Raw genomic sequence first — 25,653 nt, forward strand, 5'->3', positions numbered from 1 at the left:
TGTTCACAAGATTAATATGTAGATTACTGTACAGGCTTTTACATCCCACTGGGGCTGCACACTACATGTATGTATTTAGAGAAACTTTGAATAATAATCTTATAATGACCTTTAGGCTATGTTTATCAACCCATCTCCTATGTTGTTCATAATGTCCATTGGATTGTGATATAATGGCATCGTTCACTGTGAGGAGATTAGATCCTTGTTTTGGCTTTAGGGCTGTATTAAAATCAAATTTACTCGCCAATGATTCCACAGTGCAATCATTGTTCCGTCTGTTTAGTTACCAGGTATTTAATTTAAAGCTACTCACAGTGTTAGTACGTGTGAAAACAGTTTCCTGTCATATTGTTTTCTTCAAGTAAAATTTGAACCACATCAAACCTCTGTCAATCCTCTGCAGTCTTTCATTTCTATAAAGAAAACATGACATGGATGCACCTGGGACGTATCATCAGTGTTGTAGCCTGGGGTCATCGGGTGTTTCGGGTCTCGCAACAACATACACCCTCGCCCAGTTGACCCAGCCGGGGTTGATCAAGCCCCGACTTACGTCCCAGTAGCTACCCACGGTCAGTCCTCTTAAGGAAAGACAGGGCCACTCAGTCCGCTTCTCCGGAACTACTCTGCTGGGACCGGGGGAGGCTCTGGCACGTGGAGGGACTAGGCTCTGTGGGTGGCCTCCTGGCCGGGCTCCTCCTTCGTCTCAACAGGTCCAGGACCTGAGCGCTGCACCAGACTCCCCCCGATCCAAACATTTCCTTCTGGCGTGATGGTTTCTTGGGCTGTGGTGGTACTGGTGGTACTGGTGGTACTGGCGGGGGGGGCAGTGGCTCAGGGGTAGAGTGGACGGTAGAGCGGCCGGATGGAAGCCGCGAGGTTTCCAGTTCGATCCCGGGCTCCCCCAGAAGAGTTACTGTCGAAGTGTCCTTGAGCAAGACACTGAACCCCTAATTGCTCCCGATGAGCAGGTTGGTGCCTTGCATTGTTTCCTCCGCCATCGCTGTATGAATGTGTGTGTGAATGGGTGAATGTAATGCACAATCTATGTAAAGCGCTTTGGATAAAAGCGCTATATAAATGCCACCATTTACTGCAGGCTCCACTTGCGGCTTGCTTGAATGGCCCTCCTAAAGGCCTCACCATGGATTTGTCTGGCTTCTTCCTCACGGAAGACACAGGCTGTGTTCCAGACACAGGCTGGGACACAGGCAGCCAACCCATATACTGCTCCTGGGATGCCGTCTACATTCCGACCCCCCAAAATAATCACACTTGAACTGGGGACCCCCCACCCTGCAAGCACTTTGCAATTGCAAGAGTTGAGGCATTACATTTAGTTTGACTTAGTTCTACAGATAAATATTGTGAATTTTCTTAATTTTATTTGTTTTAGAGGTATTAAAAAGGGTAGCAGAGACATACAGAAACATATAATTGTGCGTGTGCGTGTGTGTGTGTGTGTGTGCATGCAGGCGTTGATTTTCATTGGTGCACAGAGTGTGAGCTGTCACATGCAATATAACAGTCCCGTCTACGTTCAGGCAGTGAGGACACAGTATATCTTCAAGTGTTGGACCAACAACACAAGCTGGACCAAATAACTGCAAGAAGAATTGAAGTCATAAAAGGTACAAATGGCTGTAGCTATGCATTCTGAAAACATTGAGCTCCAAGAGGAAGATCATGCAAACTACGCGAATGAGACCACCATTACAGCAAGAAGAATGAATGTAGAAATGTCTGCAGAGGGACATTATGAGTGCCTTGATCTGCAAAAGAGAGACGATGCGGTCTATGAAGATCTTCAGATCAAGACCAAGAAGGAGAAAGATCTAGAGAAGATACTACAGTCTGGTAAAAGCCGTTAATTAAAAAAATACTTTTTAACAATAGGTTTAAAGCTATTTTGATAAAGCTAATCAAGACAGGATAGTAATATCAGTGGTGTAAAGTAACTAAGTACATCTACTAAGTACTCAAGTACTGTACTTAAGTACAATTTTGACATATTTTTACTTTACTTAAGTATTTCCAATTTTCAATACTTTTACTTCTACTCCACTACATTTCCGAGGTAAATATTTAACTTTTACTCCACTACAATTATTGAAAACTTTAGTTACTTTGTAGATTTTGATTATTATTACAAAACATTAATCATCAGTCATTTGAAAACTTGTGAAACAGGATATTCTGAGTAACGAGTACTTTTACTTTTGATACTTTAAGTAAATTTTGATACCAATACTTTTGTAAATTTTGAATTCAGAACTTTTACTTGTAACAGAGTATTACTACATTGCAGTATTGGTACTTTTACTTAAGTAAAATATTTGAGTACCTTTTCCACCACTGTAGGGCTTTCACGACTAGAGAGTTTTACAGGTCGACTAATTTGACCCAGTGGTAGTCGGAATTTTTTTTTTTTTTTACCTTTAGGGGGGGCATTGTTTTAATGCCATCCTACTACTATATTACTATTATTATTATCCTCCTGCCCTTATTTTTATGCCGTTTTAAGGGAAGCGCTTCTGGGCATACTTTTGACCCCCTTTTGATAAAAAATAAAGTCAGGAGGATAATAATAATAGTAAGATGGGCCATTACTATGGGCCATTACTATTCGACTAGTACCAACAAGGTCGACTAGTGGTTATACTAGTCGACTAGTTGGTGAGTAATATACAAGATAATTACTACTTTTCAAGCCTCTCATCGTTGTCTGCAGATATTTATGTTATTCCATGCTTGACAAAGAAGGTGAGACAGAGAGATGGAGAAAGAGGAGAGATGAGGGACATTGAGAACAGTGGACAGTTAAAGAAGTGATTCCTCTGATGTGTAAAAGTATTTTTAGAGAGAACACTGGTCATTTCAAAGTACTTTGGTCCGGTTGGGTTTAGTTAACAGGACTTTTAGACTCTTATCTTGTTTTCTGTCAAACAGTGAGAAGGCGTTTCAGAGTTGTTGCTGTGTGTCTGGGGATGCTGTGTCTTATGCTGCTGGGTGTGATCATAGGCCTGGTCGTGCACTGTGAGTATTCCATGTCACTAAACTACCACATCACTCACTCGAGTTTGTTGCTTGACATTTTTTTGCTGTGGCAATATGGCTATAAAGGCCAGCATTAATCCAAACCTTGATGTGTCTTTTTAATCAAATTCATTTTTTTTCTACCATATATTTTTGCCTGTATTATTGCATGGACCTGCAAAGTATTATAGAGTGAAGTTATGCACGTAAAAATTGAATTTTGTTCTCAAAGCAAATTTTCCACACAGATGTATGACGCATCATGAACGATAGCAGCAACTGAGTTTATCGTCGCTATTTTTGTACTTTACAGATAATTCACTCAATAACAACAACCTGATCCAGTTACAAACCAACAACAAGAACCTGACCCTGCTAAAAATAGACTATAACAGAATTATCCTGGAGAATAACCAGCTAAAGAACAACTTGACACTGAAAAATAAGCAATTAAAAAATGAAGTATATCAGACAGCAGGTGAGAGAGATTGCACACCTTTCTGAATGAACATTCATTTGTGTATTATTATTGATATTTAAATTATTTTCAGAAATGAAGAGGTTAAAAATAAGTAAACTCTCGTTATTGCTATTATCAATCAATTTGGCATAGAACCATAATGTAAAAAGAAATGCAGTTCATGTAGAAATGTACAATACAGTACACACACACACACACACACACACACACACACACACACACACACACACACACACACACACACACACACACACACACACACACACACACACACACACACACACACACACACACACACACACACACACACACACACACACACACACACACACACACACACACACACACACACGTTAGTGTATCTGTATAGGAATGTTAATGGTATTTATTGTAGGGTTTTGCCTCACAGTCAGATATGTTTTGGGTAATAAACCTAAAACCACTTAATTATGCTAACATTACTCAGGTAAATTCTGTCCCAGTGGATGGAAGAAGTTTGGAGACAGCTGTTATAAGTACAGCTCTACTGAAAAGAAAACTTGGGAGGAAAGTAGAAACCGCTGTCTGAAGACAGGAGCAGATCTGGTGATCATTAACAATCAAGAAGAACGGGTTAGTGTGTGCGTGCGTGTGTGTGCACGCGTGCATGCGTCTCCCTGCTCTTAAATGGTCTTCTAATGTATCTACTTATTATTATTATTATTATTATTATTACTGTAGCAAAGTCTGAATGTGAAGATAAAATAGTATTCACACTCATTAAGTTTTATAAATACATGTTTTCAATCTAATCTTTCTGACTGAACTCAGTGTATCTAATTAACTAGTAATCATGATAAGCTAATCAAGAATATACAAGATAGTTACCATTTGTTGGCAATGTGTGTGTGTGTGTGTGTGTGTGTGTGTGTGTGTGTGTGTGTGGGGGGGTCTAGCTGTTAACCACAGATTCATTTGACGTATTTCCATGATTATAGTGAAGACCTGAATGTACAGTATTGGAGAAAATGTAATTATAGTTCATTCATGTACAAATGACCAGGAATTCATCAGCGGATTATTAAGGGATGAAGAGTCATGGCTTGGTCTGAACAGGAGAGAGGGCAATTGGACATGGGTGAACAGAACGCCACTGAAAACACAGTGAGACATTTTACCAGTTTTTTTTATCAAAATCACTGTAAGGGACTTAGCGGGTATGGTTATAATATCAATCACGTTGTTTAATCTGCAGGGACTGGCACAAGGGACATCCTCGTTGCATTGACGTCAGGGACTGTGGATGCATGTACGAGATGGGCAGCAATGGAGCATGGTATTATACGTTCTGTTCAGAAATAAAAGCCTGGATCTGTGAGAAGATAGTTTCTCTTAACTTTGTTGATTAAACTGCAGCTTAGTGTCCTGCTTTGTGACGTTAAACTGTATTAATTAGTAATGAAACTGAGAAAATCAAACTGCTGTACCAATAATCATATTAATACAAAACACCAACTATTATGATTCAGCATGGTTATTCCTTTTGCTTTATAGACACAGTTAATAATAATGTGGGGGTGACCATAGCTGAATGGGTAAAGAGGATGCCTGGGAATCAGGTCCCTGGTTCACCCCTCTGTTCACCGTCTGTGTTGAAGTGTCCATGAGCAAGACACAAACCCCTAACTGCTCCCCAGGCACTGTGTTAATAGCGCCCATAGTGCTTGGGCTATTTTGCTTTTATTGTGGCTTTTTTTATCTTATATTTTGTATTATTGTCACACTGTTGAGGCTTTAAGTACAATAATATCACTGCCTGCAATGACACCACAGCTGTAATGTAGTTTTTTATTTTACACTTTGGCTATTCAAAAATAGCAGCCACGCTATGAGCTTGTAGATCTGCTATTTTTGAGAAATCTTAAAGATTTGATGAAATTTGAATTTTGAAAAAAAAAATTCAAGCAAACATTTGTAACTCAAATCTTTGCTTCTGGGGGTCCTTGGAACAACATTGAGATGGAGGTCCATGGCCAAATACATATACATTTTGAGGTCCTTGACATGAAAACGTTTGAGAACCACTGACATGGTAATATTTTTGACATGGTGTCTTAAAAAAAAAAAACAGTTTTTTTTATAGGATTTAGAAGACATTTTGTAGAATCTGCCTCAGTAGTCCATGAGCCAGACAAGATTTCATTATCGAAAGAGTGGGCAAAACCATACCTATATTACATTGTTTATAGGGTCAATATAAGTAAATAAATATATGATAACCTTTCCACAGGAGCAGCTTTTTCATATTCATCACACATTTTGTTATTTTCCCCATACGTACATGTCAGGTGAAATAATGACATTTAAATAGTTACCATAATGAAACTTCCCAGGTTGAATACTTACATGAAGACAATGATTTATCGTATTACAAGTTTTCTGAAATTATATATTTAAATATGCGAATTTGGCATTAGGAAAATATGCCCCTAATTTGCATAACTTTCCAGAATCAACTTTGGAACATTGGACAAAGCCAGAGTCAACATTCTTATTTCATTTTGTTAAGATGTCGGAGTCAAAGGTTCTTATCGAGGGAATATTCAATATCTGGCTCAATTTTGGGGCTCTGGCTCATGCACTAAATGCCTAATTTGCATATTTAATATACAATTTCAGAAAACTTGTAATACGATAAATCATTGTCTTCATGTAAGTAATCAACTGGGGAAGTTTCATTATGATACATTTTTTTTTAAATGTTGTCATTTTTTCACCTGTCATGTAAATAACAAAATGTGTGATAAATATGAAAAAGCTGCTCCTGTGGAAAGGTTATCATATATTTATTTACTTATATTGACCCTATAAACAATTTAATATAGGTATGGTTTTGCCCACTCTTTCGATAATCATTGCTCAATTTTGGGGCTCTGGCTCATGGACTACAGGTCTTAATGGGTTAAGTGCATATGACAAAAAAAAAATCTGAATTGTTACAGTGCATGGTTCCTTAATAACTTACTGTACTGCGTCTGTAACGCAGGTTTTTTATGAACTTGTAAACTGAGTAGATGAAGTTATTTAATAAAGGTTGACTTACAATGGCATTATACTTACTGTATGTTGTCTTGTCACTTTCTGTCTCTCAATATGATCCTGTGAAATGATAGATGAAATTCAATAATGTCCCCCAAACAGCATCATATCATGACCTTTAGGCTGTGTTTATCCCCCTCCAACACTTGTCCTACATTGTTCATAATACCCATTGGATTGTGGTGTGATGGGGTTCACTATGATGAGATTCAACTTTGTGGCTGAATTAAATTCTAATTTACAGATTCCACAGTGCAATCATTGTTCCATCTGTTTAGATACCAGGCACTTCACTTACTTTCTACTTCGATGTGCGGGCAAACAAACTTCTAGTGTTAGTAAGTGTGAAAACATTGTTTCCTGTCATGTAGAATTTCACCTTGCATTGTTCTAGTCGTCACTCTTAACCACATCCTCTTGTCAAAGCTGGCCTTCCCTCTGCAGTCTTTCATTTCACATAATGCTGTTGACATGCAGTGGTGTAAAGTAACTAAGTACATTTACTCAAGTACTTAAGTGCAGTATATTTCCAATTGTCTATTTTACTTCTACTCCACTACATCTCAGAGGCGAATATTGTACTTTTACTCCACAACAATTATTTGAAAACTTTAGTTACTAGTTACTTTGCAGATATAAATGATTACATTATAAAACATACATTAAACACTTTAGCCCTATTTTATACATAGGTTATTTGAAAATAGCCAATCTACAAGCTCACAACGAGCTTGTAGATCTGCTATTTTCAAACATTTAGTTGGTACTTTAAGTACATTTGGATACCAATACTTTTGCACTTTTACTGAAGTACATTTATAATTACAGACTTTTGCTTGTAACAGAGTACTTCTACATTGACTTAAATGAATGAACACTTAATTTAGCTTTTTATTGTTTATGACTAATGCACAAACACACACCTACATAATTATCTCCATTAATCTCCTCGTCCTCTGTCTCTTAGTTCAGTGGTCCAAATGGACCCTTATAGATCTTTAACTCTTGAGTGTAAATTTAATTTTAGGCCTACTAGTTAAATATCTGCATGACTCAATTTACCAGAAGTCTACACAATTAGGGAATTAGAAGAATTGTTATTTTGATCAACGTTGGCCTGTTATCTCTCCTAATGGTACCAACATCAACACAGCATGGAATTGTGGACAAAATCCTATCCAATGATAACAAAATATTCTAAGTTTTGGGTTAGAGAGGCTAAATCTCGTCAAATAGTGGTTCCATGGCTCAAATGCCGAATAATTAATGGACCTTGATATGAAAAGGTTGAAAACCACTAGCTTAGTTGAAGTTGAGCTGTCAAGACATTCCACAGGAGAAAAGCGCCATCTACTGGCCACTAAACAGAACTACACCCCCTAGACAGATAAGTGGTATCGGCCTGGCCGTGCACAGCCACAGACCACTGGAGGGGCAGAAGCTCAAAGCCCATAAAAGGGCAGATTGACTGCTCCCGCAAACCGATTTTTGGGGGGACCTTTTTTGGGTGTACCTTGTGGCATTTCACACCAGAAATGTTGTAACCTACATAATGGAAGCAAGATGTTCCGCAATGACTTGGCCCACGTCATCCCTGCTATTACCCCACTATCCCCTCTGCGTTTCTACCACAAATAGCCTAACATGTTAACTTTAAGATGAGTGCAAACTAAAGCCAGGAAGCCAGTTTACTTAATTATCACATCTTGGAAATAGGGGAAAACAACTAGTCTGACTCTGTGCAAAGTGCAAACCAAGCTAAAAGCTGAAGAAATGAACACATCTCAGTTTTCTAGCCAATCTGATCTGCACAAAACTAACTAAAGCAACAATGTACTGATGGGGGAGTGAACTTACCATGCTTGCTGAGTGCCAGTCTCAAGTCGTTTGCAATGCAGCTGCAAGATTAACGAGGGGGGATCCTGGAAGGGCACTTGACATCACTGTATTAAGTGAAACTAAAACTGACTGATGGCAGCCAGCTCATTTTAACTATAACATTATAAATAATAAGTATGATAGTGAAATTATTATTATTTGACAGATGTTGTTGATAGGGGCCACAGGCGTTGGGCAGGCTATTACATAAAAAGGAAAATAATACAAACCTTTATTTTAAAGTACCGTACTCTGGGCATCAGAGGCAAAGGGGCAGGTGCTCAAGCACCCAAAGCCCATCCTCCTCTGCATGTACACACTCACCCACCTGACAGAACAGAACCCCACACAGCGTTAGCGTGTTTCCATTAGCTATTGTTAATTACAATGATGATCGTCTTTCTGGACAAAATGTCCTGTAGGCATTGGAAAGACATTTTCGTGTTTCACATTTAAAAGATTACAAAAGTGTAAATTGACGAGGAGGATAAAACTAAAAGTGTCTCCTGTACTTCTATAAATGACAGATAAAGACAACACACTGTTGAGGACAGTTACACTGTTGATTTCCAAGGGTTATGGGGACAGATGACATATTTTAAGAAAATAGAATTTGTTATTGTCGGGACAGTTCTTTTAAAAAGCAGGATGTGTGTGCCATCTGTAATCAATACCACACTGAACGTAACCATACATACTTAAAGTGACAGAGTCGATTCTGTTTCAGAGTATAACAATCCTTTATTTAAACAGTGTTACACAGGGTAGGAGTGGCGGGCGGGATGGGGGGGGGGGTGGCACACAAGACACTTCATGAAGCTGCTAGGTAGAGAACCTACTGGTGGTTGGTTGACTATGAGGAAACCATGGGGAGATGTTGTTACTGGGCCGTTCTGAACCTACTGGTCAATAAAGAGGACCATAGCTTATTATTATTAAAGAAAATAGGGGGCTGGTTTACCAAAAATATTTCTGTAGTTGACACTTTTCCAGTTTTAATTTGTACAGCGTCCAGCTGTGAGAATGTACTGGTTTTGTTATCGAAGCATCGACTGCAAGTAAACTGCTGTTCTCTACTCCGCAAATCACCATGGTGAGATTTATACTTTAACCACAACGGCCAAATTATGTGTATACGCATGGCTTCTTTTACAAATTTGCTTTTCTAGTATACAAAAAGATGATCGACTGGAATACAAAGACATTTATGAAACTACAGTGAGAAAAAGGACTACAAACATGGATGTGAACATTTTGGGAAAAACTGCCACCCAGAACCCAACATCTCTGTGATTGGTGAAAACAGAGCCCCATAGCTTTTACTGGTTGAAATAGCACTCAAGCCCCCAAATCACAAGTAGCTCCTCAGGCTAATAGTACATAGAGGAAGTGATGGCAGATTGTTGATTTATAGTGGTGTTCTTAAAATGTCAAAACACTCCTGAAATATATTAAAAATATTCAAAAGGGGGGCACAACAAATCCCACCTGTCAACAACTAGAGATCAGTTCACAGAGAAAGAAAATAAAAAGTGTACAATATTGAAAAACAAAAGAAAAGAAAAAAAAACCTACAAATATATGTTTTTGTGATATAACCAATGTTTTTGGAAAGATTTTTCTTTTTAGGAACAGCAAAAAGCTTCCCAGCTGCCTCATGTTGCATGTTTTCACCATGCCTTGTACTGTAGGTTTGTGAGGGGAGGTGGAAGAGAAATGCTGCCCCTCTCTGGAATGTTACGTAACTGCATAGTAGAAGTCAAACCAGTATCTCCCAATATTACCCATAACACCTTGCCCGACTCAGAAGTAAGAGGACATTTGAAATATTTTAAAGCTAAACTTTTACCGTCTTTTGCAGAAATACACGTCGACAGTCCCCAGCTATTTCGTCTCACAAATCAGGCTACTACTGAAAATGTCTATACTGTAGTGTCAAGTAGTATCGATGGAAGTATTAACTGACAGTAGTAGTCTGAGAATGTGGCAAAAAAGATGAAAAGGATGAAAATTGTTTAGCGTCGTCCAGTCTGAAATGCCCTTAGCTAAGATTACTTGTGAGGTCCAGCCTGGCAAAGGTTGCACGGTTGAATTTAGGCAAGCCCAAACAAAATTAATTCTGTGATGCTTTTCAGGAAAAAAAAAACAGGTGTGCCAATAAAAGTACATTAATTAATCGCTCAAACCGATTTTGAGCTGAACCTTGAACTACTTTTCTTCAAACAAAACCATGTTTTAACCGGACACGTTTTCAGTAAAAAATAAAATAAAAAAACAACGGAAAATGAATAACATGTCAGCAGATTCTATTTGGACCAAGAGGACATCAAACCCTCATAGATAAACTTCCCTTCAGGTTGTCGTTTCACTGCTATGCTGGTACTGTTGCAAGGCTGGTTTTTAGTGTCAACTTACTGGAAGAAACCACTTCTTCCAATCTACTGTAGCTCAATCGAAGCTCAGAGTTCTTTTGCAGGCCGTTTCCAGCAATGTCTCTCTTTTGAGGTTTGAAACCGTTCATAACTCTTAATAAAATGTTACATGGTCTCTCCTGGGAGGGTATTAAGCTAAGACATGCTTAACCCTGAGCAGGTAGTCTAGTATCTATAAGGGTTTGTGGTCCTGTCAGATGTTCTGGTCTGACATGAAGCTATAGGAGCAAAAACAAGTGTTGGACCACGATGAGATACAGGCTCTGAAGCAGCACATACACAAAGGTGTGACATTTTATTGGTCCAGTATGAGGAGTATTTCGGCTAATCTTAATTTTTTTGGTCATACAGTATGCCAGTTATTTTGGTTCCAATTTCTGTGCCAGTGTTGACTGGTACAAAACTGGCATTTGTTTTTTTATGATAACAAATATAACTCAGTTCTTATATTGGTGATTTATTTTTGTGTTTAAAAATAAATAAATTACGGGACGCCCAATGGTACGAGTCGAGACCGAGTCATTACCGCCGCTTAAGGCCTGTATGCATCATTGTCCATTTGTTGTTTCAACTCCTAAGAAGAGCGTGTTAGTTGGCACCGCAGATCAATGTAATCAATCAATAAAAAAAACAGCGCCACTTCCGTCTCCCAATAACGCACCAGTTTTGCTGGTTCTCTCTCCCAATCAGAAATTAAGTTTACCGCTCCCCTTCGTTCTCCGTGACCCCAAAACGATCGGTTGGCGTCAGACAGCGGGGGGTGGGCCCCCTCGTCCAATGACATGCCGGTCTCACCACTCCCATTCACCGATAACCTTCATCTGTACTGTACAGAAAGCTGCAGACGCCAGCTTTAATGTCAGTTCACTTCCAATTCGACTTCGGTCCAACAGTGAATCAAAACGTATTCACTCACCAAGAATGGAGCGTTCACTTAACAATATCTCACAACGCTGAATTTGCACCATTTTGGATTCCCTGGTTAAAGTCAAAATAAAGCGCAAAATGGTTGTCATAAAATGGCTGATTAGAGTGACAAGATACAAAATTCTTTATTATGCTAAAATGTTTTTTTTTTTCTTTCTCCTTTTAAATAAAATACAAAATAAGTGAATTGAAGATGAACTGAAGTCAGCCGCAAGTCGACGCACGAGGAATGTGGATGAAAAATAACAACTCTACTTCAACAATAAGAAATGAACGCTGGAATCATAGAGCTTCTTCTAAAACTTCTGGTTGATTGGTTTCGTGGCATCTATCTAGATTACAGCTCCCCTTTCCTGTAATTGCAATGTAATTACAAAGAAACAAAATGTAAAAAAATATATATATATATATATTTGACTGCTGGTTTTATCGTTCACCTTGACCTCGACTGAACATCTCGTGCTTGCATCGGACCTGGATAAAAAGTTAACCCATTTCAAATGCCGATGGCTAGATCTGAGTTACTATTACAGTATTAACGGTACTTTATAACACACCATTTTATCCCACATTACATTTTGTGACGATGCAATTACACTGAAGTTAAGAAAGGGAGGGGAGCTGTAACTTAAAAAGGGTACCACCTTCGCAGGGATACACTGAGACCACTTCTTCTACTAAACGTAGTCGAGTACTGGTCAACTTCCAATGAATGACGCAATCGTTCCTTTCACCGAACGACACAGTGTCAGGTAATCATGGCATAATGTGACCGAGACCCAATATTTCTGTGTAGGTTGATGAATGTATCCATTTCTAAGTAACTCCATGCAACTCTGAGAGCATACAAATGAAACCAAAGGTTGGTTCCATTTGTAACGCTCTCTGAGTTAAATTAACATTGAGGATTTTTACTGTGTAGGATCGGGCATAATAGTTTGATATTTACTCGAGTCTCTAATCTCGCTTTTCATTGGCTCAGTGGTATCAATGTGTCCCTGCACGTAATTTTTTAATGACATATCAATAAATGGCAGATACAATAACTGATCTTCTCTTTTTTTGCGGAACAAAACAATAAAAAGAGAAAGCGCTAGTAAAAAATAAAAACACGCTACAAATGTTAAGCTAACAAAAGTGGTTCTTTTTCTTCTTCTTCAGAAAGAGTGAGGATGTTTTTTTTTTTTTTCTTTTTGTTTTTCTTGGTTTCGGAGTGAGGGGTTTTATTTATACGCACCACAGACACACGGAAGAAACACCAACCACTCCCTCTACCTCTCTCTCTTAATCTCAATCTCTCTCCTCTTTTATTTCCCTCTCTCTCTCTCTGGGTCTCTCCTCTTCTCCTCTTCCTCAGTCAGTCATGGTTGGTTGTTGTGAGGTGATGAAGGACTTCGACATAGAACGACGTGACGAGGGGCTCTTCAACTCTGGAGAACGAGGGATGGGGGTAGGAGCAGAGAGCGGAGGAGGAGAGAGAGAATGGAGAGAATGAGGAGGGAGGGAGGGAGAGAAAGAAGGAATGAGGAGGTTGAGGAATTACTTTCTTGTAATACTGCTATAAAGACCTTTTTATGGGTACTCTAGTATCCTTCCTCCTTGTAGCTAAAACATGTTACTTTTTGTCATTGTTTCAAGGCATTTGAGCAGTGCTTTGTTTGGGTTGGCCATGTTAAAACACTTTATAACGCTTACTACTACTACTAAGTAGGGCTGGGTAATTAACTGAAAATAATATACTGAAACATTTAGAACCAATAATCAACTTAATATTACTCATGTAGGTTGATCGAACAATCGAAAGGCTGAAATTTGTATAATATGTTTTATATATCAACGAATCAACACAAAAATGGCTTTAATGGCCAAAGACATCTAAAACGACAGAGATGCGTTCCCGGTCTTAACTCATTCAGTGCCTGACTTATTTCTGGCAGTTTGGCTCTGAGTGCCAGAGCCAAAAATACATTGTAAAAAAAGTGCTTAGGAAGCGAGATACAGCCTTTTTCAGTAAGATGTTAAACAAGAAGTGAATGGAGCAGCAAATCTTCAAATCATATCTTGGGTTCTGAACATTTTTTTTTTCATGACGTCAGCAACGTCATTGGCACCATGGGCTTATAAAAACGTGACGTCGGTGACGTCAATGGCACTGAATGAGTTAATGGATGAATCATAATTTAGGCAAAAGTTTGGACATGATCACGATATTGATTTGATGTCACATCACCCAGCCCTACAGCTAAGCTCTACTATTATTCTCATCATTTACCTGTGTGGAGTCAATCGTCCTCCTCTGCCAGTTCAGTTTCTTTATGTACCACCACTCTGGTGACTGACATGTCAGGATGCTGTTCTTTAGCCTCCTTAATGGCCTGGGCCAATGCCTGCAGTACCACACCCATACAGCAGGGCAGCAGGCAAAGGAGGGAGAGGTAAGGGCCAGGGAAATGATGGGAGTTAAATGGAAAAAATAAAATAAAATATGACAAAAAGTAAGAAGCAGAACATAATGAACACATAACATGAAACTCGTGGGTTATTTCTTTTACACTTGAGCCACAGGAGGGAGGTAAAGTAAACTCAGGGGGAATGGACTCAAGTGAAAACAAAAGTATAGATGTAAAGAACTCGGATTGGCTCAAATCTCAGATTAACCGTCAAATCAAACTGAATTATTTTCTACTTTGGGCCAATCAGAACATACATGCTATTCAAAAAAAGATTTATGCAAACTAGAAAACAAATGTCGAAGATTGTGAGTCCAAAGGTTAATTCATAAATAATGATTTTCTTTCTGAGGAAATCCAGCCAATCAAACAGACAGGCAAATCAAACCAACCAATGATGTGACTGGAACACAACACAAGCCAGTTATAAAATAATGGATGGAAGGATTACAATCTGTAGAATGGTTTGATGAATGGACGGACGGACGGACATATGGACGTATCAATGGATGGATGGATAGATGAATGGATGGAAGGAGGAGTGGATGAATGGATGGAAGGAGGAGTGGATGAATGGATGGAAGGAGGAGTGGATGAATGGATGGAAGGAGGAGTGGATGCATGGATGGAAGGAGGAGTGGATGCATGGATGGAAGGAGGAGTGGATGGAGTGATTGGGTTCATCTGCCACCCAGAGGGATCTACTGTGACAGACGGTCCTACTGTGTGATTGACAGCTCACGGGGGTGGGGCCTGTGTGACGCGGTTATAGCGACTGACCTGGTCGTGGTCGATGTCCGAGTCGCCGGTGATGACGATGCGTTTCTCAATCCTCGTCTCTGATAGGCCGCCCTTTAATGTCTGGAACACAAACAAAATGACAGCAGCTCTTTAATATATATATATATTTTTTTTGTTTACAATAATAATCAGGCATGCAAACAGCCCCGAGGTGAAAAGGGTGACAACATGTTATTTTTTTCGGGTCAGGTGTCACACTATTGCCCTATTTGGATTCAAAACGGCTATTGTAGCTGAAAAGCTACAAGTTTGCATGTCTGAATAATGCAAAACAGAAATATTTGTTTGCATTTGCTCCCCCTCCCCCCATATATTTTAATAATAAAAAAGTGCCATATATCGTATCGATGTCGTGAGCCCAATATCGCATCGTATCGTTTCATGAAATTAGTGTATCGGCACACCCCTAATATCTGGAGTAGACAATAACAAAGACTGGTTTCTAATTGGAACCTATTACACAGTTAAATCCTCAGTGTTCATTTATCCCTTTAAATGGACCTGTATTTACTGTGTAACTTTGGACCAACAGCCAGTTGTCTGCAGGTGTTAAGGTGCATTCACACCGGACGTGATAAACATGCAGTACTCAAGTCGCTTGAATTGCACACACACACACACACACACACACACACACACACACACACACACGTTACTGTGAACATCACACAGGCAGCAAAGCTGTCGTGCAGACTTTTCCTTTTCTAAAGCAGTTGTTTATCCTGTCCTGCACCAGCGACAACTGAATGTGCACAGCATTCATTCTCCTTTGATGTAGTGGGGGTCCTACCATAGTAATGTGTGTGGTAGTAGTGGGGGTCCTACCTTGGTAATGTGTGTGGTAGTAGTGGGGGTCCTACAGTACCTTGGTAATGTGTGTGGTAGAAGTGGGGGTCCTACAGTACCTTGGTAATGTGTGTGGTAGTAGTGGTACACAGAGATTCAGATGTGATTGTCTGAGCTGTCATCAAAACGCCAGGTTCACCATCCCCACCGCCATCCAGCTGGAGAGAGAGAGAGAATCAACGGAATTGTAATTTCCTTGTCGACTTGTGCAGATATAAACAGTAAAATACACTGTTAATTTATTTCTACCTGAAGGTCTAATGCTATAAAAAAAGGGTGTCCATTTGGTTCCATTTGCACACTCTGATAAATAACAGAGGCTTTTCTCTACAGTGCTGTGTACCTGCGCTGCTTCGTATGTGATGGTCTTGGTCTCCGTGTGGACGATGGGAACTTCTTTCGTGGCGATCTCGGTCTTCTGGGCTGCGTAGGTGTCTGATATGGTCACCATCTCAGTCTTCACCACAGGAGGCTGGGGGAGCGAGGCTTACATGTTAAAACCATACAAACCTGGAACCAACGGAACACACACAAACACTCACTGTAGTGCACACACTCCATACATACCGTGACTGTGTTCGGTTCACTTTCAGGTGCAAACACTGCACATTCATATTTTTTTAAACCAATTTAAGTGAAAATGAACTGAACAGCGGTCAGCCACGCATACACACACACACACAGCGATAGTCACACAGCCACACACAGTACATGCGAATAAGAGCAGCCCATTTCAGCAGACGTCGAAGAACAGATGAACACATGCTGATGAACTCATGACAGTCAAGTGGACAAGCGTGTGTCTAGCGTGAACACAATGCACACATGCAATGGAAAGTGGAATGTCCCCGGTCTGCTAGATGAGCCACCCAGCATGCAACACAGTGACACGCGGCGCAGAACAAAATGACAGTGACAGACAACATTAACACACGTCTACCATCTTTGGTGTCAACATGCAACCAAACAAATGAGCGATACTAAATCACTCTGGAAATCTAAACCAGGCATTCTTAACCACTTAAGTTTATGCAGTATTTCATCATAGGAGTGATGCAAGCTCATAACGCATGGCAATGCGTTATGAGCTTTTAAATCGGCTAGTTCGGCTTTTAACAAAATAATGTCCATATATAATGACATGCCCAAAATAGGGGCACCACGTTGAAAGTGGTTAAATGCCAAAATAGCCTTAAATAGGCTATATAAATGTTTGAGTCGCAGGGTTTAAGTCTACATTCATGCAGTATAAGAATCCTGGGCTAGCCGATGTAGAGAACATGCTGTTAGTAACATGGTTTTGAGAGAAAAAAAAACCCTGTTTGTATGCAAAATAGAGCCCTTAACTGTTCCCCCAATGTAACATGACAACCAATGACAGCACAGTACAATACAAACATGCAAATACAAATCATGTTCCCCATGAAACGAGCACCGTTCATAATGACATGCAAACAACATGGTGAACCGACATGCAAAAATGACATGCAGATGAAAATAACAGCCAGGTGACAGTCACATTTCAGGAAGCGGTTGGCAGCGGGTCATTATAAAACAATTTGTTTTCGTTTTGTTTAATTTGAGTTTGTAATGACAAATAGCCAATTATGAACCAATGCCACATGACTCCCCGTTGCCAACCACCGAACAAGGAGAAGTCCTACGGTACTACACTTGCATACACACACAGACACAGACACACACACACACACACACACACACACACACCTTTAGGTGAAGGTGAAGCACATGCACAGCAAATATACATTTAAAAGCCTCAGTTGTATCACACTTAAGACCCAAAGACACCCACACATGTCATTTTAACCATGTATACAATTTAAATGAAACATAACATGATGATAATGATAAAATATTGTATGTCAATTATGATGTGAGATGTAGCATAAAAACAATAGGCAGCAACAGCAATGAGGCACACTTCAGGGGCAATGGGAGGGGGAATGGGGGTAGACTGAGGCGAAATCAAATTACACAATACACTTGATGTATGAGATTGAATGACCTTGGTGGCACATTAACATTAACACTGACACTAACACAACACACCAACATAGAGGTGCAGGAGTCGTCTCTCCGCCCAGAGAAGGTCTCGTGAATGTGGGTCTGGTTTTTAAGGACTAGCTGCCATGGGGACAGAAGGATTCTGGGACGGTAGCTTTCGTGTCATCATCACCGTCGTGTGAAAACCTTGTAACTCGTCATCATTTTATCTGGTAAAGCTGCTAGCTTTCTGTTCCAGTTTGATGCAAAAGTCATCCGTACATTTTGAAAATTGAACAAACGTGGCTTATGGATTGGAAATTGCTTTAACCATGCAAATCACATGCAGATTTGTACTGTACTGTATATACTTTGTCATACGACAAATAGTGAAAATAGCCAATCTACTGTATAAGCTCACAATGCGTCATACGGTGATGCGTTATGATCTTGAAAAACAAGTTCAAAATAAGGACTCCACGTTTAAAGTACTTAAATTATTTCTCTTTTTTTAATGAGGGTGGCACCCCTCGATGGGCACTGCCATCTTTGACCAGCCATAATTGCCTGGAGTAGCGAAATAATAGGCGCTATAGCCATTTGTGAGACACCAAATTAATATTAATAGAGAACTCCTCTAGAGCCCAAAACCAGACAGCCAGCAGTCAAAGAGTTACTGGGCTACTGTGAACCTTAGTGTCTTAGTTTAACTCTCTACATGGAGATACAAGGTTTTCAGGTGACAGAGGTGTTGAAGGGGGAGTGGCACAGTGCAGACCGGCTCAAACTGCATAAGGGGGGGCGGGGCTACGGTATGTACTGATGACAAGCGGGAAGGAAACCCAACGCTGTGATAGGGCAGGAAGGGGGAAAGTAGGCGTGTCTACAGTCGGTAGGCAGGGACCAAAAGCCCAGCGAAGCTCCACAATTGGCCCAGGGAAGGAATTACCTCAGAGCAACAAATAACATGTGGGCGGGGCGGCACCGGGGCCTCAGCCAAAGAGGCTTCTCCGTTCACTTTGGGCTCCTCCTCCTCTTCCTCGGCCAAGGCAACCAATCCGTCCGCTCCCTCGTCGAACTGGGCGTGGCCGTTGGGGGCCTCGTCGGGCGTCAACATGGGGTCTTCGGTGCTTTCCTCCGTCGTCTCCTCCTCGGCTGCCGCTCTCGCCAGCACCTCCGCCACCACCTCCTCCGCCACCTCCTCTAGGATTTCCTCCTTTCTTCCGTTCTCTTCCACTTCTTCTCCCTCTTCTACCGGAACTACCTCCGGTAGAGACTCGCGCTCCTCCTCGGCGGGAACGACTTCTGCGGACGTCTCCTCCTCAACAGGAAGGTGCGGGACCTCTTGGGTCGCGAGCGAGTTCTCCATCTTCTCCTCCAGCACCTCCTTCACCTCCTGCTCTTCCTCTTCCTGCTCCTCCTCCCTCTCTTCTGGGATGCGCGGGTGAGCGAGGGACACGGAGACGTCGGGGTGGTACTCGGCCTCTTCGTCGCTCTCGCTCTCCGAGGAGACGCTCTCTTCTTGCGTTCCGATCTTCTGGGCCTCGGCCGTCACCACCTCCTCCTCCTCCTCGGCGGACTTCACGGCCTGCTCCTCCCTCGCCACTTCCGGCTGTGCGGGCGGGGTGGGGGTGGGGGCAGGGCTAGGGGCGGGGCTTTCGGCGATCGTGACGATGATGGATGGTTTGGTTGCCTTGGAAACTTCCTGGATGACAATGGTCTCCTCTATTTCGACCTCAGTCGTCTATACACACACACACACACACACACACAAACACGCACGCACACACAACACATGGACACACACGCACAGCGAGACGTACACGACACACGCGTGGAGACAAAAACAAAAGAAAAGTGTAACATGACCACACAACTTAAAAAAGTTAAAACAAGCGACAGATACTGCAAAATAAAAGATTATGAGACATGATGACGGGAAACTTAAGTGACTTCATGTACAACAGTGGAGAGAGATAGAGAGATAGAGAGATAGAGATAGAGAGAGAATGGATGGCTGGAAGTTCAACAGCAGCTGAAACGACAAATGAGTTGAGGTTGCTGAGTATCAAATGAAGGACATCAAATGAAAAGAAGGACAAAGAAAAGTATGGCTAGATTAAGATAGACTGATGGATGGACGGACAGATGGAGTAACAGGGAAGCTAGGAGGACCACCTTTCCGGGTTCTTTGGTATCAGAGAAGTGCGTACTGTCGTCAGCGGTGGCTTCCAGCCTGGGCGGACTCACCTGTGTGACAAAGACGTTAACCAACGACAACCGTCAATCACACGTCACTGATGACACATAATTACCGCTGAAACCTAGAGTCAGTGACGCACCTGTCTCTGACGCTAGTTAACGTAAGCACAGCAATGGGGTTAACGGGTTTGACAGGGTGAAGGTCTCTTTTTACTCTCTCTCATGCACAATTGAGTTTGTTTTTTCTCGTCACAGAGCACAATCCAGTGCAGACAGCAACACACCATGATTTATACTTCAGCGTACGGCGGTGTCACACGGCAAAGTATAAATTAAGCTTGAGAGACAACAGGAGGTAAGAGTGGAGGGTGAAGAGCAAAGACAACATCGCAGAAATGTTCACGGCCAGCCTCATCTCATCACAAATTAAACATGCTATATCGAGTCAAATCATTTCCTTCAGCTCTATAAATATGTTGTTATGGAATGCTGATGAAAAACATACGGTAACTGGTTCAAAGTATTTAGTTCACATTAGAATGTGCATCGTGTCAACTCATTTTATCTAGTATTCACTGTATATCGTCATTTCGCTTCATTTCAATTAGATTAAGCTTGTTTCAAGGATTCAAGCCGACCGACCGTCATACAGGCAAGACTGCTTATTATTAGTTTCTGAGGGTTCATATTAGTTGAATGTATGGGCTCTTAAAGGCAATCTAAATACTTTTATAGATTTAATCTTGCACTTGCAGAAAAACATATTGCTTCTCCACTTGTCGATGTCTCAGATGTTCTTGAATGAGGTGATATCATCTTAAAAATAACTGATATAACTGAGATATCATCACATTTCATTTGAAAGTTAAGTCTGAATCAAATAACTTTGTGTTTCTTGCGGTGTACAAACATACCGTTTTAGCATAGCCATTCTTACAGTGTGATGAGTTGGGCTCGAGGGTGGTGAGATGAAATTGTTATATTCTGTCACAATACACATCATTACACATTGTGACATAAATAACAGGCAGTTAGTTGTATTGGTGTGGTATTGTGGAATCCAATGTGGAGCCACAATGAATTCAAGACCAGAGCTTATTGAGATGGATGAATGGGTATCCATGGGTTTGACAGTCCAGCATCCACAACAGGCATTTGAAAGCGTTATTACTATTAAGAGTTGGAGCCAGTTTACTTTCCATGAAACCAATTCTAATGTTTTAGCAGATTTTTGTGAACAACTGCCTAGACTGAATTAACCGTGACTCAATTCATGAATTGTGAACCATAGGCAGAGTCATGAAATGTTTTACACATTACAATGTCTGATTTCAATGTAAACTGATCCCAACATCTGTTTCCTAACATGTATAGCACCTCAGTGGCAGACAGCTGGGTTGTTGAGGGAATAGCGTCACATAGTGGCTCTGTGGTAGTACTGCAGGCAGCAGGAGTAGCAGTATCTGCAGCAGTGGTGGTAGTAGTAGTAGTAGTAGTAGTATCTGCAGCAGTGGTAGTATCTGTAGTAGTATCAGTAGCAGTAGTAGTATCTGCAGCAATAGCAGTATCTGCAGCAGTGGTAGTATTTGCAGCAGTACTACTAGTAGTAGTAGTAGAATCTGCAGCAGTAGTATTAGTATCTGCAGCAGTACTAGTAGTAGTATTAGTATCTGCAGCAGTACTAGTAGTAGCAGTATCTGCAGTAGAAGTAGTAGTATCTGCAGTAGAAGTAGTAGTATCTGCAGTAGAAGTAGTAGTATCTGCAGTAGAAGTAGTAGTATCTGTAGCAATAGTAGTATCCGCAGCAGTACTAGTAGTAGTATCTGCAGCAGTAGTAGTATCTGTAGTAGTATCAGTAGCAGTAGTAATGTCTGCAGCAATAGCAGTATCTGCAGCAGTGGTAGTATTTGCAGCAGTACTAGTAGTAGTAGTAGTATCTGCAGCAATAGTAGTATCTGTAGTATTTGTAGCAGTACTAGTAGTAGTATCTGCAGCAATAGTAGTATCTGTAGTGTTTGTAGCAGTATTAGTAGTAGTATCTGCAGCAGTAGTAGTATCTGCAGCAGTGGTAGTATTTGCAGTACTACTACTAGTAGTAGTAGTAGTAGAATCTGCAGCAGTATTAGTATCTGTAGTATTTGCAGCAGTACTAGTAGTTGTATCTGCAGCAGTAGTAGTAGTATCTATAGTATTTGCAGCAGCACTAGTAGTAGTATCTTCAGCAGCAGCAGTAGAATCTGTAGCCGTAGCATCGGTAGCAGTAGAATCGGTAGCAATAGTATTGGTAGTAGTAGTAGTAGTAGTAGTAGTAGTAGTAGTAGTAGTAGTGGAAGAACATGGGGAAAGAGCAGCTAGTGGCGGACCATAGGTACTGCAGGCAGCCACAGCAGTGGAACAAGAGAAGACAGTACCAGAATCTGTACTGAAAAGAATTGAGGCTATCTCCTCTTCGAGGCTCTACAACAGCAACACACACACACACACACACACACACACACACACACACACACACACACACACACACACACAGACACAAATGTACAACAACAGAACATTATAAGCACAGAGTAACATAGGAGGAAGAAGAGAAGAAGTCAACTGAAATAGCCACATAAAATAGTAATTTAAAACATAAGCATTAAGGCTGGGCAATATACTGTATCGATATTATATCTAAATCGTGATATGAGACTGGATATCGTCTGTGATTTTGGATATAATATTATCGTGATATGGCATAAGTGCTGTCTTTTCCTGGTTTTAATAACTTATTAACTTAAGCCCTATTTTATACTTCAAACATAAAGAAAGTGAAAATAGCACATCTACAAGCTTATAACAATAACATGCCCAAAATACCCCAGGGTTAAAGTGGTTAAAGCCTACATAACAGTTGAAAGGTGGCGTGTTTTTTAATTGTGATATTTGTCGCCCAGCCCTAATGAGCACACACGGATGCACACACGCACGCACATACAGGCATTAGTTAAGAGTAAAAAAAGCAGAGCCAATCAGAATAGAACTCATGTTGAGCTGAAAGGAGGAAAAGTTGTGTGCGACAGGAAGTTAGGTGTTCTGTTGGTTCATTGGCTCGCTTCACACCTGAAGGAACATGTGACATGACGACGCATGAAGAACAATCACTGTCACTGTCTTACTAAACACACCAACTCGCTCACAACCCAAGACTTACAGTACAAGAGCGCCACAGACTCAAGCGAGAGCGAAAGAATTACAAAATGCAACACCCCACGTTGCTGAAAGCCACAAAAACAGAAATGCACAGCGGGCCACAGAAAACAAGACATGCACATGCATGACAGGAACCACAAGAGAGAGCTTCAAGACAACTGGGAAGTGTGTCCAACATCCGAGCTGGAAGGATAAACATGAAACAGATGCTGTCATCTCTGGAGCCCGAGTTGCGGGGCTTTGAACTCGAGTGTAACTCTACACCCCTCCTCTGGCTGGCAAAAACTCATGACAACACTGTCCTTATCCTCCCAGTCAGAGACGTGCACATTCCCCAGTGGGTTTCGCTGCTTGAACTCAACTTGCCAAAAAAGGCACAGCCTTGTTTAGTCAGCTGCGAGGGAAGAAAGCCACACAGGAAGAAACTCGAGTCACCGACAGGCTGTTACGGCAAACGAGACTGCCACAGGCTTAGAAACCCGGAGACATGAAGTGCGTTCTTTGTGCTCTTACACTGCTCACAGCACATGAAAGGAGAGTGGGAGAGGAGAGCAGAGGAGAGCAAGAAAGGAAGGAAGGAAGAATGTTTCTACAACTCCACACTACAAAAGCATCAGGCAGCTGAAACTTTGCCAAATGACAATAGGGCAGGCACAGCATGACCGACTCTGTGGTGATACTATCTGATGGGAATTCTGTTGAGTCATCAGTGTGTGTTTTCACTCATAGACATCAAACAATGACAACAACAAGAAAAAAATTATGCGAGGCTGTTTAAAGGCCCTGGAGTGCGTGAGAGATCGTGCATGTCGTAAACAGCTTTCGTCTTTGGGTGAAGTGCCCCTTTAACCCACTTAGTAAGTTAGGCCATGTATCCACCAAAGCACTTTATTTTTTTTTAAATGTTGAATTGGGGGGGGGTTACACAAGGCACTCTTCTAAAATGTTCGGAGCGTCAGTGATGACAGTGATGAGCTACCCACAGTTGAACAGTTAGTCAACTTAGTGCACGGCTCAGCACAGAATAGACGCTCAGCACCTTGTCACTCTGCTGGCGTTTCTAGCATAGCTAGAAATGCTATATGTGACCTTTCAAAACAGGAAAAAAAATCTATGGTGGATACAGCCCCTTAAAAGGGGGATGAAACCCTAGGCTACATTTTGTAGTTTGTTTTACAGCAGAGTAAAAAACATGGCGGGTTGCATAAGACGTACTACTGTCTATGCTAGCATATTGGTACATACATCCATAGCTCTGGGCACACCTTAAGTTGATTAACTGTAGCTGCGTAGCCTACTAGCCTGCCATGTTTTTTTTTACCTCGACAAAAAAACGGTTTTTATGCCCCGTGAAGCCTTATTTTTTATACTTTCTCGTACAATGGTGTCATACTGCCAAAATAGCAGATATAAAAGCTCATAGCGCTTGTATGAGCTTGTATATCTGCCATTTTTGCCGTTAAGGACATTCCCAAAACGGGGACGTCACGTCCAAAGTGGATTTCCACGGTCTCTCCCAAAGTCAGCGCACACACACAAGACACCCAAAGACAAGACGTACCGCGTGCGGTTGCTGTTGGATACGTAGCGTTGTGGCAGGGGAGGAGGTGAGGCGTTTCTCCCACTGGTTGGGCTGAGGCGGGGAGGGAGGCGGCGCCTCCATAAAGGAGCGCTTTAGCTGGCTAATGCTAGCCTGGTGTTTCAGCACCTCATCTTGGGTCTTATCATGGTCCTGATGGGAGGAGGTGGTAGGAGAGGGGTTATCAGGGGTCAGAGGTGGTGGTGGGAGAGAGAGGGAGGGAGGGAGGGGAGATAAGACCGGAGGGAGAGGGAGGGAGAGAAAGGGAGGTGAATGACAGAAGGGAAAGGAGGGAAAAACGGGAGAGGTGAAAGGGGGAGGTGGGAGGAGATCAGGGGTGGAAGAGGGCATGGGAGAGAGGAGGAGAAGGAGACACAAGAGAAGATAAAGAATGGAGCAGACAGGAGAGAGGAAGGTTAGAAAGGATAAAGAGGAGGTGAAACGGAGGGATGAAGGGAGTGAGATGGATGGGTGGATGGATGACAGGAACAGGGGGAGGATGGGGAGGTAAAAAAGAAGAGTTAACAAGAGGGAGCATTTGGATGGGAGGAAGGGTAGGAGAGAGAGAGGGGGGGTAGGGGGTGGGGGAGGGATTGGGGACAAACTGGGTTCAACAGGTCACAGGAACATTAGTCTGTCAATCAGGAAGAAAACAAGATGGCTGCCAAGTCTCACCGAAGCTCTTGCCATAAAATGGCATTTCCTTTAGCTCGATAAAATGTGATTAGAAAGGGTGAAGTCTGT

General features: G+C 41.5%; 2 protein-coding genes across 5 annotated transcripts in view; one reads left to right on the plus strand and one right to left on the minus strand.

Moving 5' to 3' along the window:
* The window catches only part of LOC308103136 (uncharacterized protein), a 294,821-nt gene that overhangs the window by 164,230 nt on the left and 104,938 nt on the right, over window positions 1–25,653 (plus strand). The gene's annotated exons all lie outside the window — the stretch shown is intronic.
* The window catches only part of epb41l2 (erythrocyte membrane protein band 4.1 like 2), a 95,455-nt gene continuing 81,186 nt past the window's right edge, over window positions 11,385–25,653 (minus strand). For 3 of the 4 annotated variants that reach the window (XM_080453143.1, XM_080453145.1, XM_080453144.1), the window contains 8 exons: window positions 24,892–25,062; window positions 20,115–20,186; window positions 18,886–19,680; window positions 16,276–16,404; window positions 15,992–16,090; window positions 15,066–15,146; window positions 14,108–14,222; window positions 11,385–13,265 (listed from right to left, as the gene is read on the minus strand). In XM_080453143.1, coding sequence (XP_080309269.1) covers window positions 14,118–14,222; window positions 15,066–15,146; window positions 15,992–16,090; window positions 16,276–16,404; window positions 18,886–19,680; window positions 20,115–20,186; window positions 24,892–25,062 — 1,452 coding nt within the window. In that variant the 3' untranslated portion in view covers window positions 11,385–13,265; window positions 14,108–14,117. The remainder of the gene's footprint in view (window positions 13,266–14,107; window positions 14,223–15,065; window positions 15,147–15,991; window positions 16,091–16,275; window positions 16,405–18,885; window positions 19,681–20,114; window positions 20,187–24,891; window positions 25,063–25,653) is intronic. The other variant, XM_080453146.1, reaches the window with a different exon arrangement.

Source organism: Gymnoscopelus braueri (genome assembly GCF_963280865.1).
Source record: "Gymnoscopelus braueri genome assembly, chromosome: 16".
Taxonomy (NCBI): Eukaryota; Metazoa; Chordata; class Actinopteri; order Myctophiformes; family Myctophidae; genus Gymnoscopelus; species Gymnoscopelus braueri.